Source organism: Corapipo altera, unplaced genomic scaffold, assembly GCF_003945725.1.
Source record: "Corapipo altera isolate COAL_440 unplaced genomic scaffold, ASM394572v1 24, whole genome shotgun sequence".
Taxonomy (NCBI): Eukaryota; Metazoa; Chordata; class Aves; order Passeriformes; family Pipridae; genus Corapipo; species Corapipo altera.
The window spans coordinates 7,433,089-7,452,055 of NW_020884903.1; the positions used below are offsets into that span (position 1 = coordinate 7,433,089).

General features: G+C 35.7%; 1 protein-coding gene across 1 annotated transcript in view; it reads left to right on the plus strand.

Annotated features, from left to right (window-relative positions):
* DOK6 (docking protein 6) overlaps positions 1-18,967 on the plus strand; it is a 245,518-nt gene that overhangs the window by 82,643 nt on the left and 143,908 nt on the right. The window contains exon 2 of the mRNA XM_027651017.1: positions 12,735-12,842. Coding sequence (XP_027506818.1) covers positions 12,735-12,842 — 108 coding nt within the window. The remainder of the gene's footprint in view (positions 1-12,734; positions 12,843-18,967) is intronic.

Below are 18,967 nucleotides of genomic sequence, written 5' to 3' on the forward strand. Positions count from 1 at the left end.
AAAAGGCTCTGCCATCAAAAGATAAGATGGTACAGCATCCTCAACTGCTGAGTGTCATGGTGGCTGTCTTGCTGTGACTTGCTGCTGTGAGTTCACTGGTGAATGGTGCATTAAACTACCATGTCTTCACCTGAATATCTCTCTCTGCTGATAGATTCCTTTTAATATATGTTAAAAATACAAAAGCCACTAGAGGAATTTACTAAAACAAATGATTTGGAGTAAAAGGCAAAAATCCTTTCATGCACATGTTAGCTGCGAGAATTAGATTTTCCACTGGGACAAGGCTCATAAATTAAATCCCAATAAAAACTGTCTTTCCAAAGCACAATGGCTGCATATTAGCCTTTGAGAAACTGTGAAAACAGAATTACGAATGTGAAATGTCCGGTGTTTTTTCTCCCTGCTACTCCTCAGAAAGGAAATTATTTCTATCCTCGTAAACCAGTACCATGAAGACAACAAGAAAAACTGACATACTTCAAATATCTCCTTAGATATGAATTGTGTACCTAGTAGAGAAAGAGATCAAAAAGTAGCAGGCACCTATTACATGGCTTTCTGTAAGCGAAGGAGGCAGGGCTCAGTGACTTGCACATTTTCTCATACATCTATGCCCAACTCTTAGCTAACTCTATTTTGGCTGATATGCAAGCTGGGTCATTTAAGTGCACATTTTAAAACTAAAGTGGAGTATGTGTAGCAATTGCTGCTCTGCAATGCTGGACTTAAACCCATCTTTATAATGGGAAGAGTTTAATGACCATATAGTAAGAGTTGCTTGGATTAATTTCTAAGATAGTGGAAATATAACTGTGATTTTAGAAACCTATTAATGATATAAATACATCAATACATATATTGGGGAATGACCAGAATATGTATTGATTAACGTGCAGGGACTGAATTTTATCTACTGCTGTCAGTATGTATTATCTGATATATATAGATGATGTAAATATAAAAAACCCCACCCCTCAAACTGTGAATTTTTTGGTGAGGATGACTGAGATTTTGAGTGCTCTTTTATTTAATTTTAACTTATTGTCACTATCCCACCTACAAATCAGAGACTTTAAGGTATTGAAAATCACTTGGAATTCTCCCCATGACTTCGTTACAAATAAAACAGGTCAAGAAGATGCACTTTCTATGGACTCCTTATGTGTTAGACAGTACTTGTGGTAAGCCAGTCAACTGGCACCATATACATAAAGAAGAAGCTAAGGATTGGTCATAATACTTTGCTTATTTAACTTTTCTAGTACAAAAAATGATAATAAAATTGTTAGTTCATTCTCTGACAGTATCTGTATTTACAGACTACAGAATTTGGCAATTTTTTTTGTAGTTCATGATTCATAGTATGTTCTTATTCAGAGTAGCTATTAATAAAGGTAATCATTCTATTAAACCTACTGTGTTTTTTCCATAAAATCTGCATATTTTATTTTGTAACTATAGATTTTTACTGACTTTTTGCATGGAAGGGTTGCTTAACAAGAAAGCTGGCTTGCTGTGGTTTTGTGAGTTTGCTCATTACTGTCACTATATAATATAGCTGTATCTGGAATAAGTCTCCTACTCTTTCAGTCTTATCCTTAAACTCTTACTGGAACTTCACAACTAAAATAAAAGGATTAATCAGATAATACTGCAAAGCCAGATGTTGCTTCTGGTATAATTAATGCTAATGAGCACACAACATTCCCCTTCCTTTCTCTTTTGTGTTAGACTATGCATTACAGCTTCATATCTTGTATCTGAGACCATCTCAACAGTGGCAGGAAGTGAGAAGTGAGCAACACAATTTTCTGTTGTCCTATCTGCACTTTTAATACTGTGAGTGAGAAAAGGTACTTGTGTTAGCTACTCTTAAACCAACATACTGGATATTTGTGCTCTAAATTTGACCAGAAATGGTACAATTTTTTTCTCTTTTTTCTCTTCTTCCACCCAATCCTGTCCTCAGGTGGTCCCCAGAGCACAGAAAATCGATGGGTTTTCTATTTATATGTGTCTGATGAGAATATCAAAATAAATACCATCAGTTGGGTAGACTAATAATTTTCTTCTGCCCATGGGAAATGATTGTAAAAGGACAGTTTTAGCTCCTACAAGCTCTGGAATGTTGGTGATAACAATAATCAGTGGAAGTGGAGGGAGGGTTGGGAAAGTTTTTTTGAGGTTGTTTTTTTTTTCTCTTAGATAATAATATTAACTTGTTGGGATGACCATAGTTCCTCTAACAAAGAAATTTGTGTTTGATCTATGATGCATGGAGTGTTACTGATTTGAGTCTGAGCTAAAGCATATGAAGGCATGGCTTCTGTGGATTTACCTGAATAAATTTTGGGTGAATCTCTCAGACACTTCTATGGCAGACTTTTTTGAGACCTATCGCAGGTACAGAGCAGGGAATTTGGAGTGGTCTTTTGGACTTCAGAATCTGGATTTGGAAACCATTTGCTTTTCCTCTATATTATTTCCCTGGGGTCATAACAACATTATTCTTAATCCCCTGTAGTAGCATATTTCCCCACAGGACATCCTGTCTGGGAATGTAACACACCAGCTGCATTTGAGTTCTCAGGGAAGCTATTTCATGCTAGTTTTCTTTGAGTAAAAGCTCTTTTTCTCTGTTAAAAAATTGTTGTAAAGCTGAACAGAACTGGTGTTGGTAGTTACAAGAGCTAAGGGCTATAGCTTTTTCTTTCAAATCCTCTTAGTTGTGTGTAAAAGTGCTTGTTTTCTTGTCCTTTTATTGCTTTGGATTATGTCTTTATTTGGTGCAATATTGATGTATTGTAATAACAGACTGGTAACATCTTTAAGCAGATTTTCAGCAAATATAGTAAAAGAAGTATCATGAGTGGCAAAAGCAAATCACTAATATGAATGAAGCAGTATTTGAAATATGTATCTTTCTGTCTGCATGCATGTTCCTCTTAAACTTATAAGACCTAGAGGAAATTATGTTGTTTTTTGGGTGGGTGCCTGATTTGACTTTTTTTATTTTGTTTTTTATTTCTACTTTAAAAATTCAAGGTAGTTCTGTGTATAAATATTGCAGAAAATTTCACCGAATTACTCCATTTTTGTATCCATTTAATTTCTGCTGCAAAGGGATTCTTGCTTGCTCTTTTATCTATTTCCACTTACCACGAGATGTGAGTTCGTCTTCCTCCCCTTCAGTTAAGTTAAAAGTAAGAAGTAATGAAGGTCTTTGGGAGCACGCTAGCATCTACTAAAACTGTTAAAATATATTTGGCAGGAGGAGATTTAACCTATAGGTTACAGTAATGCAGGTGATCAAATTTTAGACAAATCATCACTGATATTAGACATCTTCTTGAACATTACTATTTATATTGTCCTGCTTGAACTCTACTGCAGGCTTCATTTTGCAGAACACCTTATTTTCTACATAAGATGAATTTCTCCATAAAATCTAGTGGACATGTCACAGTACTTGAAGGGGAGTCAAAGCAGAATATTTAACTACATAAAAAAGGTTGTATTTGATTTGTAGGAAACCAACATGATTGATTCATACAGTCTGATACTTCAGAGGTTTATTGAATGATGATATGATATGATATTATGATATGATATGATATGTCATGAATAAATGTCATTTTGAAAATCTGTACCTCTTCTGTAGTACAGTGCATCAGAATAAATTTGAAGAGCTTTTCTTCTGCATTGTCATTTATATATTGTTTAGTCTCACAATATAAACATATTGCATACACTTCATGCATACATGTGTACCAGAGGCTGTGACCAGGTATTTAATAGAGTCACTTATAGTTTACAGTGAGCTTTCACCCATATATATCCATGTGGCTGGATTTGCAAGGTTTTCTAAATATATGCTGAAGTGACAAAATGCGTTGAAGAATAAAAGACACTAACTTTCCTTATTCTACTTTGAGGATCGATTGCTGTTAAAAATTGTACACCTACATAAATATACAGTGGCACTTAACAGTCAGCTCTTGTTGTTTTTTCTTTGCAGAAAGTGCTTTAGACTTAGTGCTGTGCTCAGCTATATTAAATCCCATGCAAAGCAAAGTTTCCACTTACTTATCAGTCAAAACAACAGCGTCTTGAGGACTGTGATTCTTCTGCTAAGATGCGTTTTTGTATGATAATGTAGAGAAAAATAAAGATAGATGATCAGAGGACTGGAGCACTATATCCTCCTATGAAGACAGGCTGAGTGGATTGAGGTGGTTTAGCCTGGAGTAGAGAAGGCTCTGGAGAGATCTTAGAGCACTTTGCAGTATCTAAAGAGGGCCTTCGAGAGAGATGAAGAAGGACTTTTTACAAGGGCATTTAGTGATAGGACAAGGGGGAAATGGCTTCAACTAAAAAAAAAAAAAAGTAGGTTTAGATTGGATATTAGGAAGAAATTCTTTACTGTGAGGATGATGAGGCAATGGAACAGAAAAGTTGTGGATATCCAACCCTGGAAGTGTTCAAGGCCAGGTTGGAGGGGGCTTTGAGAAACCTGGTCTGGTCAGAGGTATCCCTACTCATGGGCTGAGGATGGGGGTTGTAACTAGATGATCTTTAATGGCCTCTTCCAACCCAAACTATTCTATGATTGTATGATATGTTAGAATACTAGGTGACATAAACCTGGGGAATAATTTTGGATTCTGAAGATAAATTTGAGCTTGTAACCCTCTAAATTGAAGCTGTAAAAATTGAGTTTTTGTCCCTCAGTAGTATAGAGCAGAGGTTGGTGATTACTGTTTTTTTCTGAAGCTCTGCTGCATTTTAAGGTATTCTGTTGCATGGTTTTGATTTTTCTAACACTTGTTTTCACAAATCCCTGCTTTCCTAACATAAAGTATTAAGGATCTGAGCAGACAGATACCATGTTTCAGTTGTAAGGATCTTATTTCAGATTATGTGTGAAGGTCTGAATTTTGTTTTCTAGAGATGTAAATAAGAAATCTATCTCAATAACTGTCTATTTCTCAGGATTTGGTTCCCTCGTAGGTACATTAAATGATGATATTGCAGAATATCAAACCATTCTTTGCGGTTTATCATATTCAAGTGGACTGTGTAATTGTAACTAAATAAAGTAAAATTTAGTAAAAAATGGGGGGAAAAATCTGGTATTTCCACTAAAAAAGCTTCAGATGAGTTAAGTAAGGTAGTTACTCCAGTTCAGTTTGAGAAGTTACTCAAATTTAATATTAAAGTATTGTGAAACCATAACTTTCTCTGTTGGTATTTTTTTCTGATTACATTTAGAAAAGTACCTGTAGAAGGAAATACGAACTTGGCTACATAATTGCTCCTAAGTAGATGCTGCACATTCAGCTTAAGCTCAGTGAAATACCTGAGGTTTCTTGAGCATAATAATTTCTTTAAAATTATTGCAAGATCTGGGATTTTTCTGCTAGATGCATGCTAAAACTGTTGAAACCAAATTTTTGTTCTGGCTATGAGGGCTTTTTGTCATGAACTCTGAGGGCAGACATGAAGCAAACAGTATTAGTTTTCCTCCAAAAGAGCCACTACAGTTAGTTAGTTGAACAAAACTTTGTCAGAAATGCAGAAGCAGAAAGAAATGGCTACTTGAACTGATTTTTTTAAATAACCATAAGATCAATTCAGATGTAAGTTATAAATTCTGCTGATCTGCAAGCTGCTATGAAGTTGGAGTGTGTTAGTTGTGCAGACTGTCCTGTCCTTGAATTGCCCTGCTGGTACTTCAAAGCAAATTAACGGTGGTGAGTTTTTAAGCTGTGGGTGCTTAAGGATTGATAAAGTTCTATAACACTTTTCACACAGATCTGTTCAGATATGTATGCTCCACTCTCTTTTTAACACAGAAAAAAAAGACTTCAGATTCCATAACTGAAGTGTTTATACACAGAGTAGGTTAGCTAATAGAGGAATAGTTGGAAAATTGCTATGGTGTACTTTGATTTCACATAAATCTCTAATAATAAAATAAATCCTTTTATGGGCTACATGTATAGCCTGTGACGATAACACCATAAATTATAGTATATTATAGGCATCTATATGAATCTATAATGGCATGTTATGGCAGCAGAAAGATGACGTGTGTATCCTATAACTGGGTGAATTGTCCCTAATCATCTCTCTCTAACCATCCTAATTCTCAGACTACAATCAAGCCCACAAGGAATGATCTAATCTTAGATGAAACAGTTTGTAGCAGATGTTTCTGCATTTCTTCAATTCCTAACTTTAAATGCCAGCAGATTTGCAATAATAAAAAAATGCTATCAGAAATTTTAGGATTCGAATTGTGACACTAAAATGATCTAAGACCTAATTGTATTGCTGCAGAAGGTCATGTTACAAGCTCAGTAAACTAAAGCTTAACCTTGCTAATGGATGATGAAATTAAGCTAGAGGATACATACAAGGTTATCATATATGAGGAATATTTCACTGTTGAATATTCTTCATAACAAACTTTCAGACTGCATTTCTTATTAAAGAACTTACTAGTGATCTTTTTGGGATATATTCATGTTTTTTTTTTAATCCTGACTTTACAGTTTAAACAGCTTTGCTTTAAATGTGGTCGCTTTGTGGTAGATAGTTTGGTAATGTTTGAAGAAAATGTGTTGAAATAGGCAAGAGCAAGTGGAGAGTTAGAATCAATTGAAAAAAAGGAAAAACTTCCAAGGCTTATTGTATCTTGTGGTAAAGTCTTAGTCCCACATCCCAGAACTGCTGACAGAAGCAAGTAACCTCTTGCTTATGAGCAGGGCTGTGGGTTATTTTTGCCTCTCCTGTTTGTGGGGTGGATGTCAGATGACTGTGGAGTATCTGCTCTGCTGCTGGGAGATGGGAGTTCCCAGCAGTGTTATAAAGGAGCAGGAGCTGGCCTCAATTCCCTGCCATTCTGCACCCTCTGCGCTAATTCGGGAGCTCAGTGCTGTGCAGCAGTGTTCCTCCTCTCTTACTTCTTCATACGAATACAAATATGCCACCTGAAATGCACCCAATTAGTGCAGTGGGAACTGCATTTCCAAAAAGTAGACAGTGAGATCAGTCCTGTTCAAGATAGAGAAAACAGTTTCTAGGGCAACTTAATTTCAGTGATGCCCAGAAACCTAAGTGCAGGAGGGATGGCAAGCCTTCTTGCAACAGTACTTACTTTTGCATTCTTAGTGCAAAGTGTTGGTAGCACTAAGCATGTGGATTGCAACCATGAGGTATTTTGGTTTGTGGTTTGGGATGTTTTTTGTTGACTTTACTCAGCAATAGTTTAGATCCTGTAACTTGCTCTTCATCTGAGGTATGAATGGTTTTTCCTTCCCACTTTCCTGCCGGGCCTTTTTACAGACAATAACTGCTTTTCAGTTTCTCTTAAATTTTACTTGAATACATGACAAGTGTAGTTTCACTGAATCAGTAAGGTGTCACCCCTTGTCTCTACTCCCTTAGCCAAACATGTACAGAAAAATCAAAAAGTGGTGGGTTTCAAAACAGTAGTTAAATATGACTTTACTGTGACAACTATTTTTATTTTTCTTACTATGAATGCTACATTTTTAAGTTGTGAATAGATTTTTTCTAGCTCACGACATACTGCATTTCTCTCACATACCCCATAAAAAAACAATATCCATTTTTAATGAAGATAACTAGCGAGGTAAATTTGAACATATTCATATTTTAGTGTTTTTAATGCATACCATGCAGGTGTCTTGTCTAACAGGAGAACACTGCACATGGCAAGTCAGGGAGGAGAAATCAACAAGCCTTTCCTGCAGATAATGAGATGTAAATGCAGGACTGAATATTATTATGTAGTTGTCTCCCTGGGAGAACAATTTGATGGGTTATGCTAGCAAAAAGCCCCATGAGTGATGCTTCAGTGCCTGTCCTGGACAGTGATGGTTTCTGTTAGTAATTAAGAGCTGACTCATTTCTGCTTCTCTCAAGAGACAAATGTTTCTACAACTAGTGGCAGAAAATTAGGTGGTTTTCCAATATACCTAAGAAAGCTGTCATTTGTCCTGTCTTTTGAATAGGGGCAGGGAAATTTCAGAGCATTTTAAGTGGTTTGGAAAAAAGGCTTATAGTGTTTTAACTTTCCTTTTTGGCATTATTTAAAAAAAATGGATGAGGGGTTATTTTTTTTGTTTCTGGTTTTCTATTGGTTTTTTTTGAGTGTGAAGGGAAATTTCTGGAGTAATGTGTAGAGACTAGTCAATAAAAATCCCTTCTCTAAATATTAGTGATGTCTGGCAAAGCTTTATTAGCTACAGCTGTGGATAAAAAAAATGTTAAACTGAAAAGCATCTATTGTAAATGACTAGGAAAAGGCTTTAGAAATCTGTGGAAAATGGATAGTCATACAAAAGATTTCCACTGTAAAACAACTATTTTAAATTATTTTAGAAAAAGTAAAAAGTTTTTCTTCTTTTTGAAAAAAAAAAAAATAGCCAGTGAATTTCCTGTAATATGTATTTTAATGGATTTATTACGAACAACCTTGGCAAAAATAAAATATAACTGTATGATATGACCATGAAATGTAATGGCCCATTCAGAGGCCAAAATTTTGCATAAATTAGTCAAGAATACTAAAAAATAAGATCGTGCTGGAAAGGTGAGATGAGTGCTGAATTAAGCAGAAGAAAAAGTACAAAAAGAAGATTATGCAGAGATTTTATAATTAATTGATCTTTTACAGCATTTTGAGTAATATATAAAGGAAAGAATCTCTGAAGATTAATAGAAATAGATTAGCACTGGGAATCAAATTTCTGACTGGAAAGATTTCAGAAATCATTTAGGGGGTGGTAAGGTTATATAGTTCCAGGTCTGGAATCCTTTTCTCTCACTAATGAGATGAGCCTATTCAGAGTCCATCCTCAGGAATAGAGACTACTGTCCCCTGCAAGCTTGTACATTGTAATGAGTATCATTCCCATACGTTATTGCAATGGGCAACTGAATCAGTTCTCACTAGACCAGAAGTGTGCTGTGTTACTGCCATGGCTTACTGATACATAATTGCATAGAAGGTAATGAGATCTAGAGGAATATTTTATTCTGCTTTGCCCATCTTGTAAAATTCAGAGAGGAAGGGTGTTTTTTAAAGAAGTTCTGCTATGCCTAGGGCTCAGCAGATAATTTCAGTAGAATCCTTCTTAAGTTTGTAATGAACAAGTTTTGGTCCTTCTGATTGACACAGTAAAACCTGAAAATAACATGTACTTAATGCTGTCTTTCTGAATGTCTGCAGTAAAAAAAGCAATGGCATAGGGTGCCATTTGTATTGTTTAACCTCGATACAAAATTTTAAAATCATATTCGTTGAGCAGTGAGTGCTCATCCAAGTATGTAAACCTGATTAAGTGATCAAATATTTGGCATTTCTTCAACTGTGCATATGTGGAAAACAGACACTTAAATCTCACAGGAAATATCTAAGTATTATGGAGACAACACTGTGACTGGTTCTCATTCCCTTTGTTGTTTGAGGGCTGATGCTGATTTCTCTCATGATGGCTACCCCAATTATCTGAGGACTTTGGAAGTCTTTCAGAAGTTTTGATTACAGCCAATGGTATCCTAAAGTAGGCCAGGGATAAAAGACTATCTCACAGTTCGTGAATAATTGAGTAGGCTTTTGTATAACAATGAGGTGCCTTATGAAAGGCAAATGTTTGTTTGCTGTTTGCTTGCATCTGCACCTATTTATTCATATTTATAGGTAAATTCATATGCTAATGCTTTTTCAAACACTGAAATACAAACTTTCTGTTGGCATAATGAAGTAAAAGGCTGCTGAAATGAAGTGGAACTCTATATGTTTATACCAGCTTTAAAATTAGGTTAAAAATGTAAAATGCAGATTCAAGGATGTACCTTGGTGTATGTACATACTGTATCAGGAGTCCTCTTTAAGCCATTCCATTCTTCAGATTTCTTCTCTTCCTAAAGGTCTGGAAAAAACAGATGCCAATAAATTGAAGCTGTAACAGTTTAAAGGACAGACTTATGGAACCCTCTATTCGGCGTTCTTTAAAAGCAAAGGTTATTCATTCCTGCAGTCTGTGTCCCAGTTCTGAAATTTGGGGAAAGGACTGGTAAGGAGCATCCTTAAAGATAACTAGCATCAAGCGCTAGAATTGCACGGAGATTTTGTAGCACCCATTAATGAGGTTCTTCCTCTAGAATTTCATCAACTTAGCTGCAAACCCTCAAACTCACTTTCGCGCTGTCCTGTATTGATATCCACTGAAAAAAAGACTGAAACTGTCATTCAGGATAACCTTCTTGTTTGTCACTGAAGGAAATGCTTTAGAGTATGCATTAGATGACCCTTTATCCAGAAAATGTTCTCATCCTCACAGAGAGAAATCTGACTCCTCAACTGTGATGTCTAGTTTGCCTTTTTTTAGGGATATTTCTAGTGTACTGAATCTAACGTAATTTACATTAGAACAAAGTATGACTCTACCGTATATGTATATATATTTTAAAAAACCAAAACCAACTCCTACCAACCTTACAAAAATTTCAGTTAATTAATATAAAATATCTGTTACATTATCACCAGCTGTCCAAAATTCAGGTAATCTGTAAAATGAGGATTCCATGGCTGTACTAAAACCCACCATCATCGATGATCTGGCCTTGGGTTGTTCTGTATTTTCTAAAGAGAATTTTTTGAAGACTGTTCACAATTAAGGGCAGATAACGAAAATAAGAAAATCAAGAAAATTGAATGAAGAGAGTGGGTTTTGCCTTGAAAAAGAACTTTCTCCTCAGAGTAAGACAGATGAACCGAAAATACACATAGACTAAAAAAAACATCCAGAGGATGTTTCTTTAATAAAACTCCTGGCTCTTTCCAGAAGAGCCAGGAGTTTTATTAAAAGTGAAACTTTTATTAAATTAATAAATATGTCCGCTTTGGACAGTTGGTGCTATTGCTTTTAGTAAGGTCTAGTTAGTGCAAGTATTCTATACCTGTGTGTGCAACTTTTCACTCTATAGCATTGTGTAGTTAATATGGTTTAATCAAGAAATAACTGTGGGAGCAGTGCTGTAGCTTTGGTGAAGTCAAGTTGCAACACTGCCTAGATGTTATTTAAAGAAAGTACTATCTAATAAAGATGGGTTTTGATGTCTCACAGTGTAATATCATTTTTTTCAGGAAATATGATATTGTCTTTACTTTTCCCCAGGTTAGGTGAAGTAATTTCTGAGACAGGAAGTACAATTGTACAGTTGACACTTTACAACCTTAGTTGAAAAAGCCTAGGAGTTGTATGCTTTGTAAGCTGTATACTTACAGAGGATTTAATTAAATGCTGTGCTTTCTTCCAAAAGTCTTCATAATTAAATGTATTGATACTGTAGTCCAATGGTAGTTTTTTAAAAGAAAACACTTATTTTGACTGATAACATTCATCTGAGGTAATGGCAACAGTACAGTGTCAGTATTATTATATCATAACATGGTTAATTAAGCTTAATTATTTTAATGACACTATATTTTTGCTGCATTTACTCAGTTTAAACAGCATCACATTGAGGGGAAAACTCCCTGCTCATATTTCCTTGATATTTTTATTTCTTTTTTTTTGGTAATGAGAGATATGGTTGATTCAAATTAAATAGTACTGTATTTCTTGTACTGTGTCATTAAATTCTGTAGAATTTATACAGAAATAAGGCTCTTCACATATGGCCAGTGGAATCATTACCTAGTATTTTGTTCGTTTTTTTTTTTTTTACAATATATCCTTGAATTAATAACATAAAAGTCTGTATGGTATTGTTTATAGAGCTGTGCCAGTACTGAGTAGGATAATGAAGTAAACTGCTGTCATAGATTATAAAACTAGATTAATATCTAATCTCTTACTTGCATAATATAGTCTAGAGGATTATCATTAATCAGCTTCTCTTTGAACTGCAAATGTATGATTATATGATAATTCAATCCTTATTTTAAAATTCTGGTTACTGCAATACAGTGAGACTGCTTGGTAGGTAGTCTAATAAAGTACCCTTGTTGTTTAAAAATGCTTTTAAAGCAAAATCTAGTGCATTTCTCATTAAAATGAGAGGATAATACTATTTTGCCTTCTACTTTCTGAAGGATTTTATTTTTCACTACGTGTTCTCAATATTTAATAATCTGCATAGTTTTTCCTTAGAAAGTTTGTCATTGAATTGAGAGAACTAGATGTGTTGTCCAGTAATGGTCACATTAGTGCTTGCTTCAACCTTGTGTTTTCTTTTCTGGGTACACAAGGCAATGCTAACTGCTGATTACTGTGTTCTGTTAAAAGCTGCCACAAGTGTTTCTCAATGGTATCACTACTGTCATAGAAATAGAGCACAGACAAATGTGAAAGATAGAAATGTGTGAAGTGATTTCTGAAAGTACTTTCTCTAAAGACAGTCTTACAATTCCTTTCATACTCAAAGTTCATGGATTTACTTATATCTCTGGAATTGTCAAATTTGGCATTCGTGGAAGAAATTGAAGCAAAAAAGTCTACAAACAACTGACAATCAAAAAGTATAAAAAAACAGATTGAGTATACTTGTGTAGAAATTGTTGATGTTCTCAGAATTTTCCAGACTTTGTCATTTTAAAATATCTTCCTAAGTCAGTTATGTAACTGAATGCATTTCTGTTACTGTCCACCTTTAAAGAAAAAACTAATAGAATCCATTGATTTTGTTTGCAGATTTTCAGACGTTGTTGGTTGGTTTTCAAGAAGGCTTCCAGTAAAGGGCCCAGGAGGCTAGAAAAATTTCCAGATGAGAAGGCAGCATATTTCAGGAACTTTCACAAGGTAAGTCGTGCCATGAACTGAAGCATTGCCTGTTTACCACTCTTTGGGAAGAGTGTGGTCTTGGTATGTCTACCTTGCAAACAATACAGTGAGTCTTGTTGAAAACCTAATCCTGACAATAAAAGAACAGTAAAATGTCTCTACGTCTCAGTGATGCAGGTGAGATATCAACTGGTTTTTCCCAGATGAGCACAAAACCCTCAATGTATGTGAAGTGACAGAATAATGTGGGGTTTTTTATTTAAACATTAGCAGTTCGTGAATGTGTAAAATTGTGTGCCTATTCAAATGTTGAATAGGCACTTATTAACTAAGTATTGAACAAATTCTGAAAATGCTAAGTGCCTCAGTTGTAATGGTGACACTCACTGAATACATAAGGTTTTTCTGAGAACTCTTCGAGATTTACAGGGTCTGTCAACAAGAAGGATTTTTAGCAGTAAGAAGATGGGATTCACTGAGTGAGATACTCCCTGCTTTCTCTGTGACCTGCACTTCTGTGATGGGAAACAAGATATTTGAGCATGGGTTCTTTTTCTATCTTGTAAAGTACTGTTATCAGCCACCCCCCCCCCAAAGTCTGTCAGTAGACTTCACGTTAGTTAATCCTAAAATAGGGCAGGGCTCGGTGCTTGTACTATCATCTTCTATCAATTCATCTTTAGCTTATGTCATGTCAATGTTAGATATTACATTAAAACTGTCAAATTGAAGCACAAAGAAGACTCAACCAAGGGCCACACAGCAAACAGTGAAAAAGTGTGGATGTAAGCCTAGATCTCTTGAAGGCAAATCTGGTGTTTTCATCATAAAACTACAAATTAGCCTTTAAGTTCTAGTAGCCTTATGGTATCTCTAAATTAAAAATGTATATCTAATAAATTCCAGGCAATTGTCCTGTGAATATTTGTAAGAAGAAGAGGCCTGGTAATTTCATATTGACAAAAATCCAACTTCTTACATTCAGTTGCTATCTGGGTTTAAGACTGACAGGTACTAGACTATCGGCACTTTCACTAAGGTACCACAATGTCAGTGTTTGTTCCCTGTGTGGAGGAGGGCAAAAGTGATTCTGCCCTTCAACATAAATTAAAAAAAAAAAAAAAAAAAACCACAAACTTTTGCTTTCAAAATGTAACAATGACAGGTCTTTAAAAGGATTAATTGGATGGTTTGGGTTTACAGCTATGGTGGGTTCACCCTGGCTAGATGCCAGGTGACCACGAAAACTGCTCTGTCACTCCTCTCCTTGGCTAGACAGGGGAGAGAAAATATAACGAAAGGCTCATGGGTCGAAATAAGAACAGGGAGAGATCAGTCTCCAGTTACCATCACAGACACACTCGACTCAGGGAAATAATTTAATTTATTACTAATCAAATCAGAGTAGGGTAAAGAGAAATAAAATCAAATCTTAAAAATACCTTTCCCCCACCCCTCCCTTCTTCCTGAGCTCAACTTGATGCATGATTTTCTCTCTCTCCTCCCCACTCCAAGTAGCACAGGGGGATGGGGAATGGAAGCTGCCATCAGTCCATCACACATTGTCTCTACTGTTCCTTTCTCCTCAGGGAGAGGACTCTTCACACCCTTCCCCTGCTCCAGCATGGGGTCCCTCGCATGGGATACAGTCCTCCACAAACTACTCCAGAGTGAGTCCTTCCCACAGGCTGCAGTTCTGCATGAACTGCTGTAGCATGTGTCCCTCCCATGGAGTGCAGTCATTCAGGAACAGTCTGCTCTAGCATGGTTACCCCATGGAATCACAAGTCCTGCCAACATCTGCAGCATAAGCTCCTCTCTCCATGGACCCACAGGCCAGGAGCCTGCTCCAACGTGGGCTTCCAACATGGCCACAGCTTTTGTAGAAGCCTTTGGGGGAAGTTTTTTTTTTAGTTCTTTTTTGAGCATGTTATGCCCATAGCATACTTTATTTTAAAAGGGACTCAGACTTTCCATGTTGCTTGTCAACTGTTGTCATTGTAGAAAAATAATATGAAATACAAGAATCGTTTGAGAAGCTAAGAAAATAACCATAGATACAGATGCAGATGAATGTTGTAGTATTGATGGAAGAGCGGCCATCTGCAAAATGGAAAGCAGGGGTGTTACTCTTTTTCATCCCTTTTTTCCTTCTTATTTCTTTTCTTGAGCAGAATGAGTGGGACGAGAAAGAAATTAATACTCTTTCCTATTTAAAAGGATAATAGGCTTCTGGCTGTAGAGAAAGAGGAATTCTATACATTCACTTGGATTGTACCCATTTTTCAAATAAAGCCATGAAATCATTTCTGAAGGTATATATTCAAAAATAGAAATCCTGAATCTTATTCTTTGGCTTGATTTTTTTTTCAAGCATATTTTATTATTTCGTAGTGATTATTCTCCTCAGTTGCCTCCATTCCAATAAATGAAATAGTGAAGTTGATTTGCATGACTTGTGAATAGTCATCAAGTGTAAGTATTGATGGAACAGTGTAGGTCGCTGTAGGATCAAGTATAGTTATTTGATTCCTGGTACTGGATGAAAATACCCTGATTCTCTTTCTTTTCTAGAGCTGTTTAGTGGTTTGTTATATTTTGAAGTTGTTCAAAATGCATATTTATTTCTAACCAGTGCAAACTGTTAGCCCTGTTTTGAAATTCTCCATTTCTTTATTCACTCACAAAATATAAGGAAGGCATATAGTATGCAAGTTGAAGATTAACACTGAACTCTGAGAATCAGTGGAAAATAATTATTAAATATTGAGGAAAGGAGAGCTGGTGTTTTAAGAGATATTAAAATATAAGTTGCAAGCCTGAATCCTTATGAAAGGACAACATACTTAAAGGGGCAAGAGGCACTGCTCACACTCTAATATTCATATAAGACTATATATATCGAACCTGAGATCCTTTTTCTTGTAAAGTCTCTTTGTAACTAGTAGAAGAAAGTGGGTGCTATGGCATGGGACTGTGATTGTCCACTGTGATTGTCTAGGAACTTATGTCCTTCAGACTTTCAGATCAGTCTAGGTAACATTGGAGGAAGGTCTAGAAGTAGCACAGAGATTGTATTGTATTGTGCAATTTTTTTAGCTCTCATGCAGAATTATAGAAGAAAATGTTACATCTCAAGTGGAAACAACAAAAATTAGTATCTTTGATTTATCTGCACTCAAATCAGTATTCAGGATCACAAGCAGTACCTCAATAAAAGATATCCATCAAGATCTCCACTATGTTTGAGCTTGAAATGAGGGCCAATGAAATTCCTCTTTAAAGTATTTTACCTAGATCATTATATGTCTGCTATCCTTAGGTAATAAACTTGTGTACTGGGCAATGAGAGTTACAGAAGGGGATAAACAAAGGAAAAAAACAAGAACTGGTAGCATAAAGCTAAGAGAATTAAAAATAAAGATTTTCTGGTGTACATATACTAAATAAATATTCATTAATGAGTAAATAAGCTGGCATCTTTGGAAAGTAGACTCCCTCCCCCTCAGCCACTATCCAGTTTATATATGGGTTTGTTTGTTATTCTACAATTTCTGTAAATTGCTGTTGTGCGTTGCTTCCCTGTTGTTTTTTTAACTAGTAATTTTCTTATTATAAATAACAGTAACGACATTAGTCCTAGACAAGTGCCTCCTGACAGCAGCAGTGCATATTACATTCATTAGCCAAAATGTGACCTCATCTGTTCACTCCAGTTTCTGGTATCAAATTAAAACTTCTCATTACTGTAAATGTATATCATTACTCTCTTGTTCAGGTAAGTTATTGCTCAGCTGTACTGTTTTCCCTTGAAAATTCATTATAGAGGTTGTGCAGAACATCTGTGTTAACTCCCAGTGCTTCCTCCGAAAAGGGCATAAAATGGCAGTGGCTCTGTACCCATCCCAGGAGGTGGGTTAGTTCTTGGTATCTGTTTCTACACTATCAGAAAGGGCCAAAAACAGACACCACAGCTTTACCAGCTTAAAAGAGGTCATATATAACAAGCTTACCTATTTCTGTAATAGAAGATATAAGGTATGTAAAAAGTGAAATTCTTTCAGGCTTTGGAGACATATTGATCAGACAGTACCAGTGCCTGTTACCCATTAGGAGGGGTTTGCTGGATCATTACAGGAGGTAAAAGTGGTTAAGTAACAACATGAAGGTTACTAACAATAAGCACAAAACCTGAAGTGCATCCAAGTGAACCAGGAAAAACATTACACAGTTGACCAATGAATTGTTAAAGTGGAATTAGAAAGGGAAAAGTAAAGTTTGAAGAGCAACTAACCAGAATAAAGACTGGTTATAAATACAGATTCTGAATCATGAGAGGCAAAAAGCTTGCCAGAGACCCAAGAGTATGAGGAAAATGTGCAAAAAAGAGGGTAGAAATAAGCACTTTTGCATTGGGGTTTACTGTAGAGAAAAGTGACATGTTCTAGTGTGGTTATGCAAGGGAGGATTCTGCAGAGATGTCTCTGTGACATAAACTTGATCATAGATACTTAAGGCCCAGCTACACGGAGAACATTGTTACTCAAGGGCCCAAATGGAACTTAATGATGACATAGCTGAATTAGTAATGGTAGTCCATAAATACCAGAATGAGAATCAACAAACAAGGATTCTTCCATTGCTTGTAAAATTTCCAATTCCATTCATACATGCTTCTTTTTCACTTATAAGTTAAATAACCTTTACTTGAAGCAAAGGTCTTGTGAGTTGGGTATGTTCCTGACAAGATATAGCTATCTTGAAGCAAGAGGGGTTTGAATCTGTAAATGTGTGCTTACCCTTCAAATAAATAAATAGCTGATGTCTGGTATAGAGTTCAAGACTTACTGACTTAATCCCCCCAATATGTGAGATTGTTCTGTTAAGATTGTGTAAACAACAGCTATATCTAAGCTTTTGAGCTTTAAGTTAGCAAGATTTAAGTAGGATAAGGTTTTTAGATTTATGTTATTTAATAGTTTTTCCTGTCATTACATTCGATTATGATGAGCTTTATATAAATCTGCAAATGCAAAATGAAATAAATTGCACATTTTAGTAATGACTTCTGATAGTCAGAAATATATATGGGACAGATGGTGTTAAACACGTGTTATATAATGAGTCCACAAAAATAGATAGTAATCAAGAAAAAGAATAGCAGTACCCTTTTAACTGTAATTCACTGAATTAAATTAATAAATGGGAGATACCTCACAATTTTCTTTCCCTGCCTGATTGTCCTGAAGAAACTTGTGGAATGCAATCCCAGTGATTTATGGCAAGTTCTTATATCAGCTACAGCAGTTTCTTGAACAAGTCCTGGCATTATGACCTCCTGTGCATGTGTGTACAAGCACACACCCATAGTTTCTGTGGTACATTCATAGTCCTGTTTGGTAAGAGGAAGGAGGGGACAGGTTATATTTATGTTTAAAAACACTATATTCAGGAATAATAAGATATTCATTCTTCTACAGCACAGTTTCTAGTCTGTAATTGAGATGATCTTAAATCATGAGGTGTTTATTCAGGATAAGTGAATTCCTGATTCCTTTGAAAACAACTAAATTTTGCCACAGTCATCTACATGCTAGCTCATACAATTCTCTAATGTAATTACAACTCTGAAAGGAAAAATAAAGATCATTATATATGGTAACATAACCATGATCCTTATAAGAACTTCTCTCCCATGGTTTCCACTTAGTTACCTTTGGGTTGTTCTGGTTTCTTTTCCTTTGTGTACTCTAGACACTGCCAAATTGCCTAAATAACACTTCTAGTTACTAAAAAAATGTGAACTGGCCTACTATTTACTGTAGGTTTGTCCAAGAGTCCTGTTTTATTGCGGAGTATTTCAGACTCTTGTGTTGCTCATGTTCACTACAAATCAGAAGTTGTGCCAGGCTCCTTATGGCCATCTATAATCTGGCATGCTACTCTTATTACTCATGATATTGCATGGCTTCTTAGATGCAAAGGCATTCTCAAAAATGAAGTTGGATAACCATCCATCAAAATGTAATTGTTAGGCTTGATTGATGTGCTTTTTGTGATAAGATATATTGTAACACTTGATTTGCATTCAAATTTGAATATTATTTGAATTCCTCTTCTGTGCTTTTTTTTTTCCTTGGTAT